At 40.9% G+C, this 27,288-nt stretch overlaps 1 protein-coding gene across 1 annotated transcript in view; it reads left to right on the forward strand.

Annotated features, from left to right (window-relative positions):
- The window catches only part of LOC102458814 (uncharacterized), a 284,741-nt gene that overhangs the window by 110,496 nt on the left and 146,957 nt on the right, over nt 1-27,288 (forward strand). The window contains exons 12-13 of the mRNA XM_089776005.1: nt 21,244-21,507; nt 23,967-24,174. Coding sequence (XP_089632131.1) covers nt 21,244-21,507; nt 23,967-24,174 — 472 coding nt within the window. The remainder of the gene's footprint in view (nt 1-21,243; nt 21,508-23,966; nt 24,175-27,288) is intronic.

Below are 27,288 nucleotides of genomic sequence, written 5' to 3' on the forward strand. Positions count from 1 at the left end.
CAGAAACGTTATTTCGGAGGAACATCAGTTATTCTGAAATAACGTAGTGTGTGTCTACACATCAAGCCTGTTATTTTTAAATAAATTTGAAATAACAGGCTTCCTACTCCAACTTCAGTAAACCTCATTGTGGCTACGTCTAGATTGAACTCTAAAATCAAAATAAGATACGCAATGCAAATTGCGTATCTTCTTTAGATTTTATTTTGAAATAGGCTATTTGAAATTTGGCGCATCTACACAGTGCCAAATTTTGAAATAAAGCACTATTTCAAGACATCCCTTATTTCTTGTGAAACAGGGATGCTGAAATAGCACGTCTGTTATTTCGACAATTATTTTGAAATAGCGAGTGCGTTCCTTGGATGCAAGGTAGCTATTTCTCAATACCTCTGGTATCCCAAAATAGCCTTGCAGTCTAGACATACCCTGTATGAGGAGTAAGGGAAGTCAGGGGAAGAGGGCTCTATTTTGAAATAATTGTTGTGTAGACAGCGCCAAAAGTCGAAATAAGCTATTTCGATTTAAGCTACGCAATTAGCCCTGTTGTGTAGACATTCCTCAAATTATATTTTCTGCTTTTTGATTGGAAATAGTAATTAGCACACAATAAATAATGGATACCTGATGTGAATGTGGATTCCGGTATAAAGAAAAGCCATGCATATGAAGAAAACTGCTATTTACCCAGGCCCTGAATAGAAGGGCATGAAAATCACCAAACAGAATAGCCATTTTAAATTGAACAAATGTTGATGAATGCTTCTTTTGCTATAGCTGGCCAGTTGTGCTAAAGGCTATACATTCAACTTATGTGGATATGGGTGCACCTTTGGACAATGGGTTTGAAATGTAAATGTAGGGTTCCTCTTTTAACTGCGAAAGGAACTCTCCAAATTGAGGAGTGCAGTGCATAGATGTTCTACCTTAAAAAGTGCACATGAACTGTTAAATAAATCAATTTATAGACTACCCTTGTGCAGGCTCTGCATGCTCATGCTATCACCTCTGATACCTCAAATGATACTTCTTTTGAATAATCTGTTAATTAAAAAAAAAGACATATCTATACGAACACTGATCAATTCCTGTCTTTGGCTGCAAAACTCTGAATTATATGGTTGCCACATTCTTCCTTACAAACTGCCTCACCAGCCTGGACCCATCACTGGAAGACCACTGCTCTTCTCCCATGGCCCAGCTGTGTCTCCCACCCTAAATGAAGGGAAAGGGATGATCCCTGGAACCATTGTGTTATCCCCAACAAGGAAAAATGAGGGAATATCATCTACATTGGGCTGCTAGTCCCTCTCTCCTGTGCCTATTGGGGGAAAAAATATTCCCAATTCCACGAAGAAAACCCCAGCTTGGTTCAGCCTTGAGAAAAAAACATCAGGGGAGAGAATATAGCCACTGCCAGAGACACCAGAGGATAGGAGTGGCCAGCTGACATTCAGTTTGGGTTGATACTCGTATGCAGGAATCCAAATACCTCCTACCTATCTCTGTCTATTCAGTCTTACTTACCTTTTTAAAAATATCTGCACATGACTGGAGACAGGTGTGATAGCTGGGATCTCATAAGCATAAAATCCCCAAATATTTATTCTTGATCATGTTGTTTGGGTGGGTCAGGCAATAGCAGTTTGGGGTGCTTTGGCATGGTCATTTTTCTCATTGGAAGAAAAATTAGGGATATGGGAATTCAGGATATTTCCTAGTCTTATTTATTTTGCAATATACACAGATTCCCTGTTTCGTTTATCTACACTTGTAGCTAGAGTTCTTGTTTACAAAGAGAAAAGTGTACTGATATGATTAAATGCCTCTTGTTTTTAGCATTGTGTCTCTTCCTTTGTTCTGCTCGACACTAGGAATTCTGGTTTTCAGAATTACACATCTCTGATTGTTCTTAATATCAATCACCAAACTATTTCAGGTAACTGTTAACACTTCATTTGTCTAGCTGCTCAGCAATACAAAGGAACTCCTCAGACAGGGTTAGCTGTAACTAGTACCCGCTGGAGATGGTTTCTCTATGAGGGTATGTCTACACTACCCTCCTAGTTCGAACTAGGAGGGAAATGTAGGCATACCGCACTTGCAAATGAAGCCCGGGATTTGAATTTCCCGGGCTTCATTTGCATAAGCGGGGAGCCGCCATTTTTAAATCCCCGCTGCTTCGAACCCCGTGCAGCGCGGCTACACGGGGCTCGAACTAGGTAGTTCGGACTAGGTTCCTATTCCGAACTACCGTTATTCCTCGTGAAATGAGGTGTACCGGTAGTTCGGAATAGGCACCCTAGTCCGAACTACCTAGTTCGAGCCCCGTGTAGCCGCGCTGCACGGGGTTCGAAGCAGCAGGGATTTAAAAATGGCGGCTCCCCGCTTATGCAAATGAAGCCCGGGAAATTCAAATCCTGGGCTTCATTTGCAAGTGCGGTATGCCTACATTACCCCGCTAGTTCGAACTAGCGGGGTAGTGTAGACATACCCCGAGTTTCCTTTCAGACAAAGGCGAGTTCTTAATACCAGCCCCTTAACAACTGTCTAAGGATGAATTATTAGTCTATATATGCTCCTTTGGTCAATTTTACCTACTTTTAACTTTTTCTGTGAAGCATTTGTTATCACGTTCTTCTATCAGTAATTAATAATGTGCACTCATTGCCACCTTCTCCATTATTCTCAAACCAATTACACCCTAAAGCTATGTCTACATTACCAAGTTTAGTTCACAAAACTTATGTCGACACCCAAAGATTAACAAAACAAAAATCGCCTGAAGGTGTTCACACTTGCTCCGTCAGTCAACAGATCATGTCCACACTAAGGGCATCATCATGAGTGTATCCACCATACAGTGTGAACAGTGCACTGTGGATTCATATCCCACAGTGCAGTGAAGTGGGAAAGCAGAACTGATCCCTGCACATCTTGAGATTCCCTCTGAGTTCTCCCTCAGCCTCTTCAGTTTCTAGGAGCAGCATCATGAGTAGCTCTGTGAGGTCTCCATTCTGAGAAATGTCAAAGCAGCACAGGGTCTGTGCCCCTCCTCCTGCAGCAGTGGTCTGCCTGCCGCTGTGTTCCTAGAGCAGGGAAAAACAGGAAAAGTCCAATGATTTGCTCTTTGTTCCTTAAATGGAGCAGCACACTTAACTGTCAGATACTTCCTGGAGGTTTGAAAGGGGAGGAACACATGCCTGCAGGGCAGTAAAGAATCAAAGCTGAGCATGGGGACTGGGGCAGGCATTGTGGGATATTTGCAGAAGCCAGTTTTGTCAACAAAACCAAGAGCAGAGCTGACATTGGCTCTTTGTCTACAATAAAGGGAGTGGGACAGAAAAAAGTCTCTCATAGGGATGGAAGTTTTTTGTCACCCAAATTGGGCATTATTACTGACAAATTCTCATTGCAGTGTGTACATTCTTATTGTTTTGTCACTAAAAGGCAGTTTTTGGTGACAAAACTTGGTAGTGTAGACAAAGCCTAATTTACAGGTGTTTATCTCCCACTGAAGTTCATTTAGATTGGGGGCTTGGTTTAATTATTTGTCTGTGAAGAAGCCTTCATCATTGTATAATAGATTGGAAAAGTGTTGTATGTTATTACCCTAAAAATTGCTGGATTTGCATTATTTCCTACTGGTATCTCTGCACACTTATAGTTCAAAAGATGCCCTTAAGATGTATACAGTGTAAAATGAGAGAATAAAGTTCAGCCTTCAAAAATAGACTACTACCACAAAAATCTCTTTATGTAAATATTGTCAATTTTAGTATTGACTTGCTGAGTAGAGACAAACTGTGTGTGGTTCAGGACAACATGATGTACCAAATTGCTGTCCTGTGATATAGAAGGGTAATACAAAAACTTACACATGTAAAGTAATGCTTTGTTTTCATTGTCCACAATAATGATAGAAGTATATAAAGAAGGTGAAAAATAACACACGAATGCTTGGTATTGAACAAAACTTGGTTTTAACTAACGTATTAGCAAAATTGTTCCAGAACACTAGATCCTTCCAAAAATAATAACCCTGTAATGTTGACAAAGTTGTTGTCAGCATGGGTTACCTGCTGCATACAGAAAGTGCTGGTCATGTAAGTTAGATCTGCCTCAGGGCAGTCTGACTTGCACACCTGACCTTTCAGAAATCTTTTTTTGTTCATTAATCAATGTTCTTTGCTTGAGCTTGCCAGTTCCACTCTTCCCCCCTCATTCACTGTCCTCCTTTTTAATTCCAGATCCCCCCCCATGAACCTTTACTTCACTTTGAATGTTAGTAGCATCAGACTATCACATGAATCTGATTTTATTTTTAAGTAATATCTCACACATTTATAAAATGTGATTATGGATCCTGATGGCTGTTTACAATGCTGGTTGAGGTAAATGTTTCAAATGCATGATGGGAGGGTAACTTGTGTGTAGGCCATGATTTTTTAGGAACTTGCAAGTATTTCAGTTTAGTCTTTTATTGGTTAACTAGCCAATTAGCCCATCATGAGATGGGATTTTCAGGTCTTCTCTCCTGAGCTCTCTCGCTCTGTTTCTCTCTCTTCCTACTGCCTCCCCCCCTCTCTCTCAGCTCTCTTCCGCCTCCTGCCTCTCTCTCCGTCTCTTTCTTTCTCTTCTCCCTCTCCTGACTCTTACTCTCCCTTTCGCTTCTCCTCCTCCTCCTGCCTCTCTCTCCCCTCCGTCTCTTCCCGCCTCCCCCCTTCCCCTTTTCATCCCGCCGTGGTGCTCAGCTGAGTGCTGCCTGCTCAGCCGGGCTGCCGTGAGGGAGGGGGGTGGGGCGGTGACATGCACGGCCAGGGGGCAGGGCCGTGTACATCACCGCCCCACTCCCCTCTTCCCCTCCCACCGCAGGGGAGCCCAAACAGCCCCTTGCGCTGCTGGCTCCCCTGGTGGCCCGACTGAGGGGCGCAGCACTCAGCGCCACAGTGGGAGGGGAAGGGAGAGGTGGTGATGTACACGGCCACACCTCCTGGATGTATACATCAGTTCCCCGCCCCCCTTCACCTCCCGCCGGGGCACAGCTGAGCGGCGCAGCACGAGCGCCGCTCAGCTGGGACCCGGCGGTACGGGAAGGGGGGAGGGGCACTGATGTACGTGGCCAGGGGGCATGGCCGTGTACGTCAGCGTTACAGACTCACAGACACTGGGCTACTATATGTATGATATTGGGATTGAACAAATTGATTGGGACAAAATAAGAGGTTTTCTGAACTTTTACTTGAATTATAAAGTGAATTTAACTTAGTCTCAGGTTAAAAGAAAAAGTTCAGTTATTTAACATTTTTAAAAATCTTGGTGTGCCTCTGCACACTTTCTGAATTCTGCTAGGACTATGAGGCTATGTCCCCGAGTGGCATTTTTTCAGAATAACTGACATAATTCCGAAATAACAAAGAGCATGTCTACATGCAACCTATTATTTTGAAATAATAGAGAACTCAAGGACTTCTTACTCCAACTCCTGGTAACCCTCATTTTATGAGGAATAAGGGAAGTCAAAGAAAGGATGTTCTTCAAAAGCCAAAAGCCAAGTTAAGCTATTTCGATTTAAGCTATGCAGTTGACATAGCTCAAACTGCGTAGCTTAACTGGACTGTGTTAAATGCAGGTATTAATGAATGTCAATTGACAGCCTTAATAATATTTTTCTTAAAATTGCTGTTTAAATCTGTATTTAATAGCTATTTATTTCAGTTTATTTGCTAACCTTATAGTACAGGTCACATCCTGCTCCCTCTGATTTCAAGGTCAAAGTCTCTTTGACTCAATGGAACAAAAATTGGCCCATCTTTGAAATATTAACTTTTTTGAAAAATTAAAAACTCACTTTTCTCCTGCAATGTCTAGTAGTGGAGTAATACTCCCTCTATTTCCCCCCATGAATAAAAGGCTTGATTCTTTTTTAACAATTTCTGCTAGACGTTAATTGCAGGGGGAAAGGATAGCATGCGGACATCTGGTTACCTAATAGTAAACACAGATTACATAGTGTAAGGCAGTGGTGGGGAACCTATGGCGCAGTTTGAATGAAGCCCTCTCTCCCCACACCCTCCAGATTGCCTGGATGCAGCTCCCAAAGCTTGGGGCTCCTCCCAAAATCGGGGAGCCATTGCTGGCGATCCAAGCCTGCAGCTCCCTTTCCCCCCAGTTGCAACCCCTCTCCACTCCTGCACCCTAGCCCTTCCCAATTTTCTGAGGAAACATGGCACGGAGTTTGGGATCAGCTGGGGAGTCCCCAGCTTACCCCGGGCTCTACTGCCCCTTTGAAACATGTGGAGGCGGCGTTTCTAAGGGGCAGCTGCCACACAGCTGATCCCCAGCTCAGTTGTGAGGTGGCTGGCCCTCTGAAATGCAGCCTCTGCATGTTTCAAGGGGGCAGTGGAGCCTGGGGTCAGCTGGGGAGGTCCCCAGTTGATCCCAGGGTCAAGGTTGTCCTGCACCTTTGAAGTGCCCCAGCAGCACTTCAGAGGGGCAACACAGCATTAAAGCCTGTGTTTAATGCGTTAAAAAAATTAACGTGTTAATTCTGGACTGTGTGTAGACATGGCTTAAATGTTGTTATTTTCAGCCAACATTTTTCACTGTTGTGGATTTTATTTTTTTTATGAAAAGTCAACATTTTCAGTGAGGAGCAAACACTTTCCATATTTTCTTTTGTTTAATCAGAAACCTACTTTTCTATTGAAAAACATGATTAGATGAAAATTTTTCAAGCAATCCTAATAATAATTAGAGTAAATATAGCAGAGTTCTGCCAAGTAGCCTCTTCAATAATAACCATTCATTAATTACAATGGATTGAAGTCTCTGAGGCTGTAAATCCAGTACCTTTCACAAGCACTGATTTTATACATGATGGAGAAAGGGAAAGCCATTGTATTGGTATTTGTCCACCAAAATTACCTTTAACCGTGTCTCAGTTGAGCAGGAGACTGTGGTAGAATTTTTTTCTTATATTCCAGACTTTGTACTTTAGTGAAAATGTATTAACTCTACAAGACAGTAGTGAAGGTGTACTTCTGTCTCCAACTTCCTGTGTACCTGGAACATTTGATCACCCCAAATCAGTTTGTATGTGTATAAAGCTTGCAGTTGCTGACAGAACAATTCACACTTCTCTAGAGTTTAAAGAGTATATCAAGCAGTTAATATTTATGTATCAATGTAGAAATGTAGCAATACTGCAACAGTAGCTGGCTACCATTTTGTTTTACTTGAGGGAAATCCAATATGAATAAAACAGCAACTTTTCAAACATGACATTTAATCCATGCATGTAAATCAAAGAGGGAACTCTATTATTCATTATTAAAAGGGCACCATATTTTTACTACCCTGAAAATGAAACACAAATGCTGTGAAAAATTTAGTGCCTTTTCTTGAAGTTTCAGGGCACTTATCATGCAGTCATCTAGCTCAGGCTAGCTCTCATTTTAAAAAATAGCCACAAAATTAATAATTTTGAAGTTGTTTGCTGGGGAAAAAAGTGTTCAATTTCATTGAAAGAGGAAAATTATTATTTTGTATTTAAAGCAACATGGTAAAATATTTTGGTAATGTTCATATTTAGGTATACATGAAGAATGTAGTTCATAGCCTTTTCATTATTATTCATGCCCAAAATTTTCTTCCCTGAAGTGCCCTGTGAAAACTATATATATCAGAAACTGATTAACATGACCTCAGGTATTAGTTCTTAAAATATGATGAACCTAACACTTTCCAAGACACTATTTCTCATATGTCAGCATCTATCTAAGAATTGAGATGCTTTTAATAACTACAAAACAGAAAACTAGAGCACAAAACAGAAAACTGGAGCACAAACTTTTATTATTATTTATTATTATTTTATTTATTTATGTATTTTATTATTATTATTATTTTATTATATTACTTTAAACTCTGGAGCAGATTAGAAAATTTAGCTGTAGGATGCTTTAGATGATGAAATACTAGGGTTTGACTAGTTGATAATAATGTGCTGCAGTACCAGAGGATATATTAAAAATATATTTTTTTATATTTCAAAATCTTATTTTCAAATCCTTTGAAATAAATAGCCAGTACCAGTGATTTCAGGAGAGCTACATTTTCTCCTCATAACATCTATGGACTCTGGGTAGCTCCCAGTCATTTTGGAGGTGAAATTCACCAACGGGGTGCTAAAATTTTACTCCATCGTGGGCCCCACAGAACATTCTGTTTGGCCCAGTCTCTATATAAAATGACTTTATACTGTTCTTATTCTTATTAGAATTTATGCCATTAAAAAAACACTTTTTGGGGAGGAGGGTGGCGAGTCCCTTTTTTGTCTGGTGAGTAGGGTTTCCATAATTTGTCAAGCCCTCTTTATTGACATAGATACTGTCACTGTCATGACTCTCCTACATCATGGAGGGGTCATTGACTGCTCACTGATGGAGATTTTCTGACATAGTGCAGCCATGACTATATCCCATATATGTTGTCAGCCGGACAATCAGCGGGTGAGGCCTTCTGAACAATTGTTAGGTCCAATCTGTTGAGGTATGTCATAAAACTGGACAAACTAGAGAAACGGTCTGAGGTAAATAGGATGAAGTTTAATAAGGACAAATTCAAAGTGTTCCACTTAGGAAGGAACATTCTGTTTCACACATACAGAATGGGAAGTGACTGTCTAGAAAGGCGTATTGCAAAAAGAGATCTAGAGGTCATAGTGGACCACAAGCTAAATATGAGTCAACACTGTTGCAAAAAAGCAAACATGCTTCTGGGATGCATTAACGGGAGTGTTGTGAGCAAGACAGAAGAAGTCATTCTTCCGCTCTATTCTGCACTGATTAGGCCTCAGTTGGAGTACTGTGTCTAGTGCTGGGCACCACATTTCAAGAAAGATGTGGAGAAATTGGAGAAGGTCCGGAGAAGAAGAACAAACATTATTCATTAACTATGAGGGAAGGCTGAAGGAAAAGAGAAGACTGAGAGGGGACATGATAGTGGTTTTCAGGTATCTAAAAGGGCGTCACAGGGAGAAGTGGGGGGTGGGGGAATTGTTCTTCTTGGCCTCTGATGATAGGACAAGAAGCAATGGGCTTAAATTGCAGCAAGGGAGGTTTAGGTTGGACATTAGGAAAAACTTCCAAACTGTCAGGGTGGTTAAACACTGGAATAAATTGCCTAGGGAGGTTGTGGAAACTCCATCACTGGAGATATTTAAGAGCAGATTGGATAGACATTTATGAGGGATGATCTAGATGGTGCTTGGTGCTGCCATGAGGGCAGGGGACTGGACTAGATCTCTCGAGGTCCCTTTCAGTTCTAATGTTCTATGAGTCTATGAAAAGTGCATTAGCTTGAATTAACATAATCATATTCTATATTATGTTGGAGCTATGTGCTTGAGCACAGCCCACTCTAAATGAAGAAAATAATGTGTAAGTAACCTGTGTGAGATTAGAGAAAATTAGCCTGGGTCTGCCTTCGGAATGAACTAAAGTTTGTGGTTATCAGACAAATTCCAAAGTTCATGAATGTTCAGAGATGGCATTGAGAGGGTGCAGTTGGTTTGGGCCCCTCTCTAGCCTATTGAAGAAAAAGCAGCAGCTTGTTGAGGGTATTCATATTTGATAAGCTCATCCTCTGCCAATGTTGGAGAAATTCATAAGGGTGATCCTCCATAAATATGCACTGTATGGGTGTGTCTAGACTACATGGCGCTGTCGACAGAGACATGTAAATTAGTGTACTCAGCATAATCAAAGAAGCGGGGATCCCTGCTTCATTAAAATAAAAATGGCCGCTGAGCTGTGCCGACGATCAGCTGATCCAGCACAGCGTGGCAGTCTAGACGCGGCATGGTTGACAAGGGAAGGCTTCTTTGTTGACTGCTCCGGTATGCCTAGTAAAATGAGGTTTACCGGAATGGTCGACAAAGGCTTCTTTTGTCGACCGCACCACGTCTAGACTGCCGTGCTGTGCCAGATCAGTTGATCGTCAGCACAGCACCGCACAGCAGCCATTTTTATTTTAATGAAGGGGGATTGTTTAAATCCCCGCTTCTTTGACTATGCTGAGTACACTAATTTACATGGCTCCGTTGACGGTGCCATGTAGTCTAGACACACCCTAAGTGGGAACACTGGTGTGGTGATGACAAAATGTACTTGATTTCCTGGTCCTAGTCCGCTGAGCAGGGTTTGGTTTACGAAGGTTAACACTCACATCACATCACAGGGGTCAGTATCGATTGACCCTCGTGCCTATTGGTACAGTGATATCATGAGACGTTCTTAGGAAGGTTAATGTTGGCTACTCCAATGTTATTATTCCCTGCTTATCAAAGAACAAAACAGAAATGGCAGTAGATGTATGGGGCCAGTCGTAGATGCTAACATGTGTAGTATGCAAAAAGAAATTCCTGTATCTAGAAAGACAAGGAGTCAGATGGTGTGGCCACTTCACACTGCATGAGGTAGAGCCATTTGGAGAGACCCAAGCCCTGCTGCCAGCATAGCAAAGAGAATCATAGAATCATAGAATACTAGGACTGGAAGGGACCTCGAGAGGTCATCGAGTCCAGTCCCCTGCCCTCATGGCAGGACCAAATACAGTCTAGACCATCCCTGATAGACATTTATCTAACCTACTCTTAAATATCTCCAAAGATAGGGATTCCACAACCTCCCTGGGCAATTTATTCCAGTGTTTGACCACCCTGACATTTAGGAACTTTTTCCTAATGTCCAACCTAAATCTCCCTTGCTGCAGTTTAAGCCCATTGCTTCTTGTTCTATCCTCAGAGGCCAAGATGTACAAGTTTTCTCCCTCCTCCTTATGACACCCTTTTTGATATCTGCAAACTGCTATCATGTCCCCCCTCAATCTTCTCTTTTCTAAACTAAACAAACACAATTCCTTCAGCCTTCCCTCATAGGTCATGTTCTCTAGACCTTTAATCATTCTCGTTGCTCTTCTCTTTTTCCACATCTTTCTTGAAATGTGGTGCCCAGAACTGGACACAATACTCCAATTGAGGCCTAACCAGCGCAGAGTAGAGCGGAAGAATGACTTATCGTGTCTTGGTCATAACACACCTGTTCAAACAACCCAGAATCATGTTTGCTTTCTTTGCAACAGCATCACACTACTGACTCATATTTAACTTGTGGTCCACTATAACCCCTAGATCCCTTTCTGCTGTACTCCTTCCCAGACCATCGCTTCCCATTCTGTATGTGTGAAAGTAGGAGTAGTGGCAAATAGACTCTTGTGCTGTCCTACTCCTTGTCTGTTTCAGTCACTCAGGACCATTGCAGCCTGGCATAGGTTAAAGCAACCTTTGGTAGGTATGGCACAGCATAGGAAGACAGTCCTGAATACATCAGGAACATTAGGTACAGGATAGTGAACAGATGAACACCTTTGCTCCTGACCTTCACTTCCAGGTGTAGCCCATGCACAGTCCAAGGGTTGGGCCTAGATTGCAATATCCAAGGGAGAAGGTTGACCACACCATGTATAGGTTTGCATATATTTAGTGAATGATATCCAAAAGTGCTAGTGACGATTATGAGCTGGTGTGTAAACTTGCACACCTGAATCTAGGTCAACACTGATTATGTACGGTATGTGTTGTGTTACTTTAAAAAGCAAAATGTTTACTTTTAACTTTAAAAGAGTCTACTTGGCCCTATTCCTTCTTTTTGCTAGTCTGGCAGCAGGGTTAGGGTCTCTCCTTCCCTCTTACACATGTGTACCATGTGAATTTTCATTTCAAATATTAGTCTTAATAAAAATGTTTATCATTGTGCTGCTATAGTGCGCTGCATGCCAATCTATTGCCATCTTTGTACAGAAAAAGCGTTTCCCTGAATCCCACTGTTCAATCTTTTAGATCTCCAGTTCAGAAGGATGCATTTTACCTTTTATTTTTACTTCTGTTTATTGGATACAGATTACCATTTTCAGCCCTCTGGCCTTTATTTGTTTCCATGTTATATAATAATTTCCTAATTTCCCTCTTTTTTTCTTCCTGTATAGCAATCTGTCACACATGAACATTGAAGATCTGAAAAGTGCTTATAAAAGCCTTACCTCATTCTGACAATAACTGTCTTATCTTCAAATCTTCAGCTTTATTTAGGTTCATCATGAATATGTATGTGAGTTTTAGTTAGTGTCATATTTATGAATAAGATGGTTAGTCTCCTATAAGGTACTGTGTCCTATTTGAAAAGCTTTCTATGCATACCTCAGTGTAAGAATGGTTAATTTCTCATAGTTTTTGTTGTCACCAGTCATTTACTGCTAATAATTATACATTGTTTTGCAAGGTTCTTTCATTTTCAAGAGTTACTGAAATGTGTTTGAATCTTCATTCTAGCGCAGTTTGGGCTTAGTCTTTAATCTAATCAAGTGGCAGATGTTTAAAAGTCACATCTCTTTGTGTACTGTGGCTTAGACACTAGGGTCTGTAAAAGTAATGGGCTGTGCTCAATTGTCTTTCAAGTTCAACTCATGGGGAAAAAACAGAAAAAGAAAAGATTTATCTCTAGTCTAACCAGGCAAACCCCAAGAGCAAGTTGAAGGGAAAATAATAATAAAAAAAATCCTACCCAAACTGAATCTGCTTATTTGAAATATTCAAATTGAATTCATTCTCTCTCTAGAGTAAATGGTTTTGTTGCTGAAATTATTGTGGCATATGGAGAAGGAAGATATATTACAATATAACTGATATAAAACAGTTGAATTCAGAAGTAGTAACAACAGATAATTTTATTTCACTATGATTTAATTCAATTAAATACAATGCTGTTCATTGCAAAAGAGAAATCTCTCTCTCTCTCTCTCTCTTTCTCTCACCATTGTCTTGTTCCTTGTGGAGTCCATTACACCAGTGGAAATTGAGTAGAAGACACAACACTGGTATGGAAGGTTTTTACATTCCATGACTTCCATGGAAATTTTGTTTGCATGAAGACAGAGTACAAACTTAGGACTTCAGGGTGTCAGTCATATAAATGTATATCTTTGCATTTTATGAATCAAAGGCAAAGGTGTAAGTTGGTGTGCTGACTAAGTAGGTGGGGCATCAGATATAGCTCCCAACATCAGTACAATTTTAGTTCCTCTCTTCTGGGGCGGGTTTATTTTTCAAAACTAAGGGTACGTCTAGACTACACGCTTCTGTCGACAGAAGTTTTGTCGACAGTATGGGTACGTCTAGACTACAGGCTTTTGTCGACAGAAGTTTTGTCGACAGATACTGTCGACAAAACTTCTGTCGACAAAGAGCGTCTAGACTACATTGAGTTCTGTCGACAAAGCAAGCTGCTTTGTCGACATGGTAGTGTAGATGCAAAGGACAGTTTACATGCAATAACACCTTCTGTTGACAGAAACTCTGTTGATAGAAGGCGTTATGCCTCATAAAATGAGGTTTACCAGCGTTGACAAAACTGCTGAGTTCTGTCGACGTTATGTCGACAGAACTCAGCAGTAGTGTAGACGCAGGTATAGTTTTGTCGACAAAAGTCCACTTTTGTTGATAAAACTCTGTAGTCTAGACACACCCTAAGACAGACCAACACAAAGCAAAACAGGGAAACCAGTTCCAGCTCCCTGACCTTTGTCAAAATCTCTTGTTTATCAGGTTTCTTTACCTGGCATTGCAGTAGGTATTTCCAGTCAGGTCTTCCATCTAGCCCAGTGGGGAGAATCCCCTTAAGGTCCTTTCCTGTGGCTCTGGGTCTCCTGCAGGAGAGAATTCTGTGCAAGTTTCTCTCTGAGCTATTTGGTGGCCTTCTAATTTAGGGCCAGGTGAGCTATGAGCTATCATGAGATCTCTCTCTCAAACCAATCACCTCACAGGGAGCTAAGACCATCTTCCTCATAGAGCTATCCCACCCTGTGACAAATGGTCAGTCAGGCACTGTGGAGATGCTCAGTTACTATGGTGATGGGGACTGTATAACTACCTAGAAAGATAGATTTAGCAGGGAGATATAAAGAGAAGTTTTCCTTTTCAGAGCATTCCTGTTGCAGCTTTGCAATTACTTAACAGTAGCAGCTCACTTGGATGAGATCATGATGCATCTGATTCACCACTGGCAGTATTTTAGAACCTAATCTAAAACCTATGAAAGCAAGGGCAAAAAAAAAAAAATGTATGTCAGGACAGAGCCAGCATAGGTAGACTTGCCTGGTAGTTTTGAAGAGGTGAACCTGTGGCACATGAAAGCCTCTTCTTTATTTAATTGGTGTGTTTCAATACAGAGGGCACATACTGCAGTGTGTCATGTTCATACTAACACACCTCAAACAGAAATCTGTAGTTTGTGTATAAAGACTCTTGCACTTGTAGGAGAAAAGTGAAGAGAAGAATTACAGTCTTTGGTGGAATAAAGTTTAGCACCTGCAGTTCTAAAAATCATTATTTTATTATTTGAATTATGGTAGAGCCTACAGGCCCTGAATTAGTTTCTGTATAAGTATATAACCAAGAGATACTTCCTGTCTAGGGGTATATCTACACTACCCCGCTAGTTCGAACTAGCAGGGTAATATATGCATACTGAACTTACTAATGAAGCCCGGGATTTGAATTTCCCGGGCTTCATTAGCATAAAGCCGGCGCCGCCATTTTTAAAAGCCGGCTAGTGCGAACCCCGTGCCGCGCGGCTACACGCGGCACGGGCTAGATAGTTCGAACTAGGTAGCCTCGTGGCGTACAGATAGTTTGGAATGGCTACCTAGTTCGAACTATCTAGCCCGTGCCGCGTGTAGCCGCGCGGCACGGGGTTCGCACTAGCCGGCTTTTAAAAATGGCGGCGCCGGCTTTATGCTAATGAAGCCCGGGAAATTCAAATCCCAGGCTTCATTAGCAAGTTCGGTATGCATATATTACCCTGCTAGTTCGAACTAGCGGGGTAGTGTAGACATACCCTAGAAGAGTTTACAATCTAAGAATATGTAAAGAGACAAGAAGTGGATATAACAAAACACAACAAAACGAGGAGATAATACCAGCCATCAGCATGATAAGTCAATTCTTGTGGTGTTCTCTGTGGCTTTGCATGTGCTCCTTTCACCCGAGACCAAAAGATTCTTCAGTGTTGTGTCTATCAGTTCATGCTTGTGCATTTTCATGTTCTGGACCAAGAGTATAAGGAACAGTACAAACCAACCATCTCTCCGGATCCTTTCTGCTGCTCATGGTCCACGTCAGAACTCTTCAGTGTGCTCAGCTTTGCTAGAATCTCCTTTCAGTCAGGTTTTCCTGCTATCAATTCAGATGCCATTCAGATGCCAAAGATCCCAGGCTTTAAATCCTTGGTGGATGTCCCCAGAGTTTCTGGTTAGCAATTCCCACATCTCCTGCATGTATTGCTTTGGGGAGTCTCACATTCCTTCCAGGTCTGAGAGCTAACACTCCTTCTTTCCTCAGTTGTGTCTACATTCTGAGGCTATGTCTACACTGTGGGTATTTTGAGGAAGAGGAAATGCAAATGGAGTGCTCATTTGCAAATCTCATGTTCTCATTTGCATATCTTCTTCCGTTCCTTTTTGTGGAAGAGGTTTTTGCAATAAAAAGCCCCGTGTAGACGGGGCCATTTGTTGGGAAAAAAACCCTTTTGCACAAGAGCCCTTATTCCTCAAAAAAAAATGAGGTTTACACACCTAATGACTTATATGATGTTAGAGTTGCCAATACTCTTGGAACCAATACTCAGTGAAGTGCACAAACCATCAGTGCACAGCTTGCTAATGCTGTCCACCAGCTGTCCCCACTATCAGGGCATTATTTGTCAGTTCCATCTGACACACAGCTTACCACCAGACACCTGGTAGCAGTAGCTCCACTAGTTGGAGGGACGGAATCAGACTCCTCTGAGAACCCTCAGACCAGACAATCTGCAGCTCTAACCATTCTGGGTGCTAGAATAGCCCTGATAGGGATCTGGGTGCTGCACTGGCACCTTCACATGCTAAACCATATCCCAAGGCTTGGGATCAATAGTCCCCTCCCACATAGGCACCACCTCCATATACATATGAGACTACACGCTGCTTGGTGATTGGAGCTGCATGTCCTGAGAGGATCTGAATTAAACTTAGAAAAGGGGTTACATCTGAGGTAAGAGCTACCTGAGGAAGAGCAATAGCCTGAGCATCTACCTGTAGTTTTCTCTTCCTCTTTTTTCTGATGATGTCAACCCATTTCAGGGCCACCTCAGGAGAGATTTCAGATTTTCTCTAAATCACTCTAGAAGAAATTCAGGACCCTCTAGGTGGCAGGTCCAAGTAAAATGCAGTGCCCTGTTAATGAGGCCATATTGGAACCTGGCAAAACAGTTTGCCATACTCTTAGCCATATGTACACCTACCCCCAACATGGCAGAAAAATATATATTTTGTTCAATCTAAAGGGTCATTGTTTTCCTACCTTATATCAAACTCTTTGGCAGTCCAGGCTGCTGCTGAATGCAGCAGATTGCACCAGTCTGGGTCTACATATTCTGACAAGGAAGCCAAGAAACTGGACCTCCTAGGAAGAAAAAGTTTCCTTTCTACTAGCCTACAATCCCACATTCCAAACAATCAGGCACTCGCATACAAGTATAACTTTATTAACGATATCAAATGGACAAAGTTTACAAACCCGGACTTCCAGACACTCAGGTCTCAGTTTTCAAGTAATCCTCAGTGACGGCAAACTCATTGCTAAGTCTTCTGTTCACGTGTTGCTAGAGGCGGTAGATGTGGCCTCTCACTCCATGGCAACTTTGGTCATCCTGCTGCAGGCTTTGTGGCTTCACTTCTCTGGGTTCTCCAAGGAAGTTCAAGTTACACTGGATGACTGGGAAAACAATTGATTGAGGGAAAAGAGGGATGAGTTGTTACACATTGAAAGACTCCCAAGGAACCCTTTACTCCTTGAGAATATACATCCTGGTGCCATAAAGGAGGTATGCTGCACCTCCTTCCTATTGGTAGTTCCTAGTTCCTCAAATCTTCTACCATCACAGGATGTATAAAACCTATCAGGAAGTGTTAAAATGTCTATTGATGCCCCATTTTCACTTCCAACTAACTCCCACTATTTCACCAAGAAATCATTTTGATTGGACTTCTGAGAGCTGCCAACCAGTTTTCTCATTGCTGGATAAACTCACCCCTGTCAATGGCCACCTAGCCCATTTTCACTTATGTGTCATTAAATCACAGTGGATAGACAGACTCTAGAAATCATCTTTGGGACACTCTATAGAATTCCAACTCCCCCACTCCCTAAAAAAAACCCCTTCCCTCCTCAATAGACGCTGCTTGTGAATCACTCACAGTTAATACCCATTGGGACTACCACTCAAAGGAGAAAGAATGGTTATTTTCGTATTGTAACTAGAGTTGTTTTTTTTCAATGTATGGTTCCTATGGGTATTCCATGATGCACACTTCCCCTCTGCTCAGATCCTTTCCTAGAGTGATTCATGGTAGAGAAGGAACTGAAGAGGTGATTGGTCTCTACTTGCTTTTATGCTCTTGATTCAGAGAACAAGAAGGTGCAGGACATAACCACAGAACAATGGAAACTGCCATTGAAGAATCATCACGTCTTTGACATATGTAGTGAATACAAACCCACAGCAAAAACCAGTAGGATCCCCAGTTACTATTAGGTCAATAACCTTTCTTTCCCTCACACCAGCTACATAACCACTGTTACAGATATCCTAAGAGAGGACAGTTTGTTCTTAGAGGTCATACAAAGATAGTAATTCTCCCCTTGCAACAAATAGGCACATAGACTGAAAGTTCTGCTGTGACATGACAATTACTTCAGCTGTTTATACTTTACAACTTTTCAATAGTACAGATAACTCTCATTGACCTTAGCCTTGTAATCACTTTTTCTTATATTACAAAGGTTACTATCTAGCACCCAACTAGCCAAATGAAATGTATGGCTTGATTAAGGATCTCTTTTGTCAGTAATTTGTGCCTAATGTTTTTAGCTTTCCCACGGGCTGTTATAGAAAATGGTAAATCTGGTTTAAATGAAACCTGATACTGTTAATGGTTTAATAGCAGCTGCCACAGGGTTATGGCATTTTTCAACAGATGCTTCTGTTTCTTTTTTAAGCCTACACAAAGTCTTAGAATATATTTACATAATTAATGTAAAGTACACCTCCATAATGATAGTTTTTATAGTTTTAAGAGATTTCCTTACATTATTTATAACATGAAACAGAAAGGCAAATCTCAATATTTTAATATAATAATTAATATTCTCCCTTTAAGAAAATTCATGATGTATACCATGACTGTAGACATATCTCTTGCAAAGATTTGTAATGTGTATAAGTAGAGCCCTTCATTTCTTTAGAGGCAGAAAAAAGAGCCTTTTAGCTTGCTTGTAGTCCATGCTTATTATGTAGTCTTCAATACAAGCTAGAAAAAAGAATCAATGCCAATATATTTTAAAAAATGAGTGGAACTTGCTTCATCAAATGTGGTTAGCTAAATGTCCTTGGATAAAAATTATTGAAATATTTAATGGTGGACATGGTACACTGACTATTGAACTTCATCTGAGTGAAGAAATTCATACTTGTTTAAAGTATTATGGGCACAGTATTATTTACATGAAGATTTTCAAAAGTTACTGGTGGTTTTAGATATCTTCTTTTTTGAGTCCCCAACTTGAGACACTTACAAAGGGCTTGGCTTTCAAAAAGTACTGAAGTTATGTCATATTGAACACCTCAAAATTGGGACACTCAGCTACACTGGGCATCCCTGAAAATCTTGTCCTCATCAAAGTATATACATGTGCCCTTGAGGGAGAAAAGGAGGGAACAGTGAGTCTCTCTCTTTACTTCAGTGAGGGGCAACCTAGGCTAATGAGTGGACCACATGTATTGCCCTCCTTCTTTGTTAGTGGGCTGCTAGATTGTTGTGATTAAGAGGGACTCTTGTGATAGGATAATTTTGTTAACTGCATTTGCATACCTAAAGTTTGTGGGGTGTGCTGACTGAACCATAGCTGATTAGATTCAGAGGGAGCACATGGCTCTCCCAATGTTCACTTCATGTGCCCTTACTTTACCTGTGTGTTACTTTTGTAATTCTGGTAGGAAAAAAACTACATGGACAAAAACCATCAGAATCTGGCCACCATGTGTGTGGGTAATGGTGAATAAAACGTCTCGTTGCCCACACATAGAACCCCAATTGGCCACATGGGGCCCTTAGGCCACAGGTTGCCCACTACTGTTCTACCTGTTTTGGACAGCATGGGCTGGGTAGAGTAGCAGTCCTTACACTCAGTCCATACAAAAACTCCACAGAACAAGTGTTGCCACCATCATTAACCTTTGAAAAGGGGGCAGTAGTAGAGGGAGGGCATTCAAATATGGCAATTATGAGTGCTAGTTTAATACTCTAATGTGTATGGAGAGAAGTAGGGAGAAAGGGAGAGAGAGAGATGGGGCTTGGACCCCTGTTTTATATCATCCAGCACAACTGCTTAAGAAAAGAGGGGCACTAGGGTATCCACTTCCAAAATTGTGCGGTTGCCTTGTTCCCCTTGTAGTCTTCAGAATCCTGGGTAACATCATGTGGTGGGATGCTGGCCATCATACTTTTGATCAGAGAGAAGGTGGAAATGGGAAATAGGGTTGAAGTACAAAAATAACAGAACATCCATGATGATCCTGAGCCCCTAAAACTAGATAGCTGATAATTTGTACTGAGCAGCATTTCCAATTTCCCAGGACAACCACCGCCCCTTCTCTCCTCTCCTCCCCCCCAAAAAAGGACAATCTTGGAAACACTTAGGGCAGGTGGCAACCCTAGACGTTGGGTGGTGACATTACAGCCCCTAGGGTTTTTTGTTTCTTTTTTTTTTCTAAAATAAAGTAACGGTCCTGTTGAACAGAAGCAAGATCAAACCTTAAATTTCTTCAGTAACATGGTAAAAATTGTGTCATAGGATCAGAATTTCTTTTCTGAATGTAAATTGCTCCACAAAGGAAAAGAGATTTAAATGTATTCATTACATGAGGGATATTGCTTCATCCTTGATTTGCAGGTCTTGTCATGGGAACCCAACATTTGCTGGGGCTCTGTGGCTACAGTAACTTTTTATATCTCTCCAATATAATGAGAATAGATTTGGCCAGTCCATGAAACATAAAATTACAATTACCAGTAATTACCAGTACAATTACTGTTGGTAGGGTGGAACTTTACTGCCCCCACAGTCCTTAATGACCCGCTGCTCTGGAACTAAGATGCCTCATTAGATTGATTCCCAATTTTTGTTAGAGAGAATAGGCTGCAGCTTGCTTCCTTGCCAATATAATTCCTATGAGTGGATTAGGAAGAATTTAAGACTCCACCCCTTAGACTGAGGCAGGCTTTACTTAGTGGATACAATGGAGAAGTCTGAACAGATGAATTCTCCTAAGCTACATAGGCCAAGAGCCACACAGAATATATCCCTGAGGGGAATTTGTGTAGACCCGATGAGAGCCCTACAAGAAAATCAGAGATTACTCAGATTCACATATAATTTTTAAGTGTTCTGTTGACTCTATTAGCTGGTATTGAATAATAATGAAGGATTTTCAGTGCTTATTTTTAAAAAATCAGATAAAAAGGCAGGAAAAGAGTCATTACAGCAGGAATAAAATATACACCATCATACTTTTGATCAGAGAGATGGTGGAAATCATTCAAATGTTAATATGTTAAACTAGATAAGTGGTGGGTCCTGCAACCCGAGGGTGATGTGCATCCTGTTAGGGTTTTATGTTTACTGTTGCTCACACACAGGGTTGCCAGATTCTGCTGGTTTCCATCTGTGTAATTTTTTTCATACCGGTATAACTAAAGTGACATGCACGTATAGTGAGGTACATACCGATTGCACCCAGCATTGACTGTAAAAGCCACAAGCCCCTTTCGCATCCAACCAATGCTGCTATGGTTCACCAGAAGTTCTAAGTACGCAAGCACAACTGGTCAAACTGCCCTAACCCAAGAGACCATCTTGGTTACGACAATCTTGCAGCCCACTGAGATGAAAGAAGGCCACTCACACAGCCCATTCATTAGCCTAGGTTTTCCATCACTGATCTAGGTCATAGGTATGATATTTGTTGTGCAGGGAAACTGTTTCTCTGATCACAACTGATACTTACTTATCTCTTTATCTCTTTCTAGGTTCTGCCTGCTGGACATGAGGTGAAGCTGGGCATGACACTCCTTTTTGAACTTTTTCTTCTTCACGAGGCCAATACTTACATTGACCGCATTGTAGGATGGGGAGCTTTCCCTTTATGTGATAATAATTTCCGCACTTTGGAGGGGAAATTTAAATGCCCTTTTCTCAGAGGCCATTATGATTCCACATTTGACCGCTTCAAAAAAATTGAAAATTTGATTTCTTTGGATTTAGACCACTGGCTGTGCAACCTCTATTTTCAGGTTTGTGTTAAGAAGTCTTGGGCCTGCCTTATATCTCAGTTGCCCCCCTCCTGGATTTCAGTTTGCCTCAGACACATTTAAAGCCAGTGATATGTGTCTTTTATTGGTGTGAAGTTATTTGCAGCAGAAGAATTGAAGTACTTGAAATGTTAATTACTGTTTGCTTCAAATAAAATCATTTGATTATGGGATAGAAGAGGAAGCATACTATTCTGCTCATCTTTTTCTAGGCTTGGTCTTGCAGCATGTGTAGACATGTGAGTCATATCTTTGGTTTCAGTGAATGATGCAGGCCTCGGCCATTAAACATTTAAACACAACCATGGTATACTATAGTACTGATTACAGTACGATGATTGTATTGTAGGCTATATAATCTCTCCATGCTTGCAACAGTATGCTTTGTTAAGCAGATCTGAACTATGAGCTTGACTTTAATGGGAGTTTGTTCTTGAGAATACCCAATACCACAGCAAATTTTAAAGAGAGGATATAAAGTTTCTACCTACTTTATCCTCATTTTTGTTTCCAGAAATATTCATAAAAATAGATGGATTTTGAAACTAGCATGTTAGTTAGGCTCTTAGAAAGTCATGATATTTTGGTTCAATTGTGGCTGCCATTGTGTCTGAGTTTAAACTACACCCCTCTGTCAGCAGAGGGATGTAAAGTAGAGGTTTCGAAAGTGCAAATGAAGCGGGGATTTAAATATCCCACATTTCATTTGCATAATCATGTTCTGGTGCTGTTTTGAACAAGCGCCATTTCCAAACTGAAACTGTGGTTTAGACTCGGTTTTTCCAACAACAGGGAGATTTTTTGAAAGATCCTGTACTCCTCAGGATTTTTCAAAAAATTGCCCCGTTGTCAGAAAAATTGCATCTAAACCGCGGTTTCAGTTTCGAAATGGCGCTTTTTTGAAACTGCTCCAGAACACGATTATGTGAATGAAGCACGGGATATTTAAATCCCCACTTCATTTGCACTTTCAAAACATCTGATTTACATCCCTCTGCCGACGAGGGGTGTAGTTTAGACGGAGCCTGTTTGTGTACTTTTTTTTAAATCTGATCTTCCAAGGCATGTAGACTGCCTTCCAAAGCAGGACAGAAGTTTAGAAGAGATGCTATGGTTCCCACTTTGCTCTTGATGGCAAGATGTTATAAGGGTGGTGAGACCAAATTTGAGTGTCATTGTGTCCTGGTACACAGGGTTACAACACCATTCACATTTACTGCAGCTATAAAATGTGTGGTGCATATTAAAAATTGACATTTCACTATAAAATCATGGCCTGAAATTTTTGTACAGCGTTAGCTATTAGGAAATTGGGGTTATTTAATCAAAAGGTTAGCAATCTACTGTGAAATTTCTTTGCTATTATTTTTATGTGACCTTCTTTTTAGACCTTGCCCCACTTTCAGGCCCAAGCATGGTAAAGTGTAATGATAATAATTGTAATACAGTTCCCAGAATAAGAATTTATATTGAAGAAGTATCTTTGATAAGAAAAGAATGACAGACAGTGTTAGAAATATTAATATTAGTAGCATGATAATAACAAAATAGTGAAAACTATTGAATTTGACAAATCAGACAGATACTTGATCTTCTGAGCCAGAAGATCCTGAAGCTGAGAAGCCCTATTCATCCCGGGGATCCTTGATTTGCTGAATAGTCCTTAATTTAATGTGAGACTGGGCAACTGCTACTGTCTGTGACCTATGTTGAGATGAGACTGAGCTGGCCAGATCTATACTAGACCCAGAAGGTCAGCATAAGGCATGCAACTCCAGCTACATAATTAACATAGCTGGAGTCAACATACCTTAAACTGAGCTTGGCGCCATCTTCACAGTGGGAGGTCAATGGGAGCAAACTCGTGAATCAAGGAGTACTGGTGTCAGTTGGGGGTGATGTCAGCATTTGATTTATTGGGTCTTTAGTAGACCCACTAAATCAAATGCCAGTAGACCAATCTCCATTACTCCATTTTGAAAAAACTTGCATTGCGTTTAGACTGCCGCCGCGTTCTTTCGAAATTAAATCGAAAGAACGCGGTGGTTTTTTTGACGGTGGTAAACCTCATTTTATGAGGAATAATGCCTTTTTTTGAAAGTGCTCTTTTGAAAAAAGGGGTTCTTGAATGCAAACAGGGCTTCTTCAAAAGAGAGTGTCCAGACTGCCTGGGTACTCTCTTTCGAAAAAGCGGATCGCTTTTTTTTGAAAGAAGTGGTTACAGTCTAGATGCTTTCTTTTGAAAGAGGCTTTTTTGAAAGATATATTCGAAAAAGCCTCTTTCGAAGGAGGATTGTAGTCTAGACGTAGCCTACTATTCACATCTCTTTAGTTTTTACTGCAGGACAGTGTAGACAAGCCCAAAGAACATTATGCAAATAAAGATGTATTGATTTTGTGGAATGCTGAACCATTTCAATAACAGATTTGTCTTTTACTAGATTATTAAATTACCATGGTATTTAGATGAGCAGAAGACACATGAGACACGTGTCCATCTCCCACCTGAATGTCTTGCTTATTCAAACATTGTTAAGACAAATGGAGTTACAGACAAGGTAAAAATATCTGGACTACGAGATGATGGATTCAGAAGTTCATGTCTACTTCCAGGCACTCAGTCAAAATGCTCCTTAGCATCTTTTCAAGGTTGGTTAGGCATTAGTTTCCTTGCTAAATTAGTACCCCCCAGAAACCTTCCCTGTACGTAATATAGATCCATATATATTATAAGTGGCAGTATCTATTGTGGCTCAGGTGGCAGTGTGGGCTGACCCGTGGGTCTGAGTCCAGAGTCTCCACCAAAGTGGGCTGACCCGTGGGTCTGAGTCTCCACCAAAGCCAAAAGGTCCCTCCTAACATCTTTTGCACTCTTACTCAAGTAAATCTAACATGAGTCTGTCTACCTGAGGTGTCCAACATGAGGTCTTGCTCCCAGCTGCAGTGTCGACATACCCATTGAGTCTTCTGATGCAGCCTTACCCACCATAAGAACTTAAGTATAGCCATCCTGGTCAGCCCAGAGGTCCATCTAGCCCATTATCCTGTCTTCCAATATTGGCCAATGTCAGATGACCCAGCGGGAATGAACAGAATAGGCAATCATCAAGTGATTCCTCCCCTGATGTCTACTCCCAGATTCTGGCAAAAAAAGGCTAGAGATGCTCAGAGCATGGGGTTGCCTCCCTGATCATCCTGGCTAGTACCTATCGATAGATCAATCTTCCATGAATGTATCTAGTTCTTTTTTTGACCAGACACCCGACTTACCTGATGATGCCCCACCCAAATGGACCCTGCTCCTCCTCCATAAAGACAAGCATGAGCAGGGTTCCAGGGCACTCTGCTGACTTTTCTGGGTAAACATGTGAGAGGTGCTGCAGAGATCAAAGACCATCCTCTTCTTTTGGCATGCAGGCACTTCTGTGAGCTGCCCCAGTTAATTAGCTGGAGGCTGCAGCTCAACAGTAACTTTTTCTCCAAAGGTGTTTGGTTCTTGAACACAAAGTTACCTTAGTGGTTTGAGAACAGAAAAAGAATGTGTGGGAGGGTGGAAGACTTGGGTGGAGGAAAGGAAGGACATTGGGAGTCAGAAAAGATGACAATCTGCATATAAACTGGAGTCAACTTGTACAGAAGACTAAGGAAGCTTAGATTTGAAGTGTGAGGTGAAAAGAAGCCGGTAGAGGCATTTGAGGAGCTGCTGACATTGAACAATTGGAAAGGAAGAAGAGTTTTGCATTATAGCTGCCATCTATAATTATTGGGCCACTTTAAAGCCCAGCAGAACTTGTACTGTGGCCCCAATGGGGGTATGATATGGCCTGTGAGTGCTTAGACTTATATTAACTAGGGGAACAAGACCTTTTCACATATCTCATATGCCATTGGCCAGACACTTTCCAGCTCAGAGGCATGCTCATGCATGGCATTTGGTTGTGGTATCCAAATGTACCCTTCCTCCAAGTAATTTATAGTTTAGCAAGAAAATATGGAGATTGGCAAACAATTAACAAAGATCATCCCCACCGTTATTATTTCTTAATCTCATATTATGTATACACACTGAAAAAAAATTTCAAGTGGCCAGGGACTATTGCCAAAAATGCACAGAATTTGTCACCAGCATATAAAAAAAGTTTTGAAGGATCTAAATTTTGAGAACTACAGAGTAACATTAGTGGATATGCTATTCTATAGGTAGCTCCTTGAAGCAGGCTGATAAACAGATCCTGGGAAATCTGTATTCCCCAGCCTGTGTAGATTTACACAACCAGAATGTCTAGGAATAATTTTCTACATTGTTTATATTTATTTATTTTTTCTTGGAGCCTTCTTTAAAGATATTATTAGCTGTTAATAACCCCCATGGGTTTGTTTTCTAAAGTATCTGTGTAGTGCTACAGTATGCTGTTTCTGCTGGTGATATGTTGCTAAGAGATTTAATAATGGGTAAACAAACACAACATGTGGTAATCCATTTCAAATTAAAAGTTTATTAAATGCTAGCTTGATGACTTTCTGGCTATTTACAATTAAAGGCACAAACCTTAGGGAACTGGAGATCACATGGTGAAAATCAAGACTCCAACATTTCCAACAGAAAAATGTGTTTATGATCTGCAGCAAGCTGTCGCACATTGATATGCTCTATAAATACTGTATTATATCAGTTAAACTGCAAAAAGCTATGTTCAAGTGACATTAAGGTTGAGACACAAGCCAGAAAAAGTGAGCACATTCTCAGTTGAAGACTGATGCTCTGACTTTAACCCACTCCACTGTGGTAGTCTAAATAGTGAGTGATCTTGCATATCTGCACCATATGTGTTGCTGCAATATATAAACAAAACAGAGCAGGTTAAGAGAAGGCATTTTAACCTTAACTCTGATTTCTTTGTTGCTTGAAAGTAAAGTCAAAACCCTTCACATCATTGCCACTAGCTGAGGGCTACATTATGCTTATGTTAAGCACAATCATGTATTGAAGTTTGTGCATGGGGGAGCTCAAATGGAGGTTGTACTTTGAGGAATTGTGGTTCTTCCCAGAGCTCCTGTGGCAGAAACCTAATTGGACCTATGAGTCCCAAGAAAGCTGGCACTGTATGATTTATGAAATGCAAACCACACCAGTGTTTGCTCATGTTGAGATTTTTGACTTTTGTTTTTTTTCATAGTGGTGTGGCTTGTCATCAAATCTATTGTTTTCCCCCTCTAAACAATCATCTCCATTTTAAAATAGCGTGAAATGCCTGTATGATAAAGAACAGTGTTCATCATTTTGAAATCATCATTTGTTTGGATTTTGTGGCTCCCATGAAACCCTGTAATAGCTGATTTATAATCCATAAGGAACACATCATTTTCCAAGTTCCAACAGTATGAATGCAGGCTTGAGTCTCATCTAGCCCATGTTTGGAATGTGAATATGTTAGCCAGTTCAAAGGGATTCATTCATAGTGGTGCAACACTCAGCAGTTTCAGATCACTACATTTGGGGGAATTATTTGTAGTGTTCACACCCTTATAGAGCTCATGGTGTCTCAGACAGGGGTATTTCTTTGAGTTTAGAATGGGGTTGAAACCCAGAACTCAAACTCCCCTGAAAATACTATCTTGTGTTTTCTAACCAGAACCATAAGCCAGGCCACACTTTGGAAAGCCAGTTCAGGTCTGGTAAAAATGACATTAAAATTTATGAACATTGTGGTGAACTTGGGTTGCATTTTTGGTTCATAACAAAATGTCATGATAAATCTGATC

Source organism: Pelodiscus sinensis, chromosome 2, assembly GCF_052426305.1.
Source record: "Pelodiscus sinensis isolate ZL-2025 chromosome 2, ASM5242630v1, whole genome shotgun sequence".
Lineage (NCBI taxonomy): Eukaryota > Metazoa > Chordata > Testudines > Trionychidae > Pelodiscus > Pelodiscus sinensis.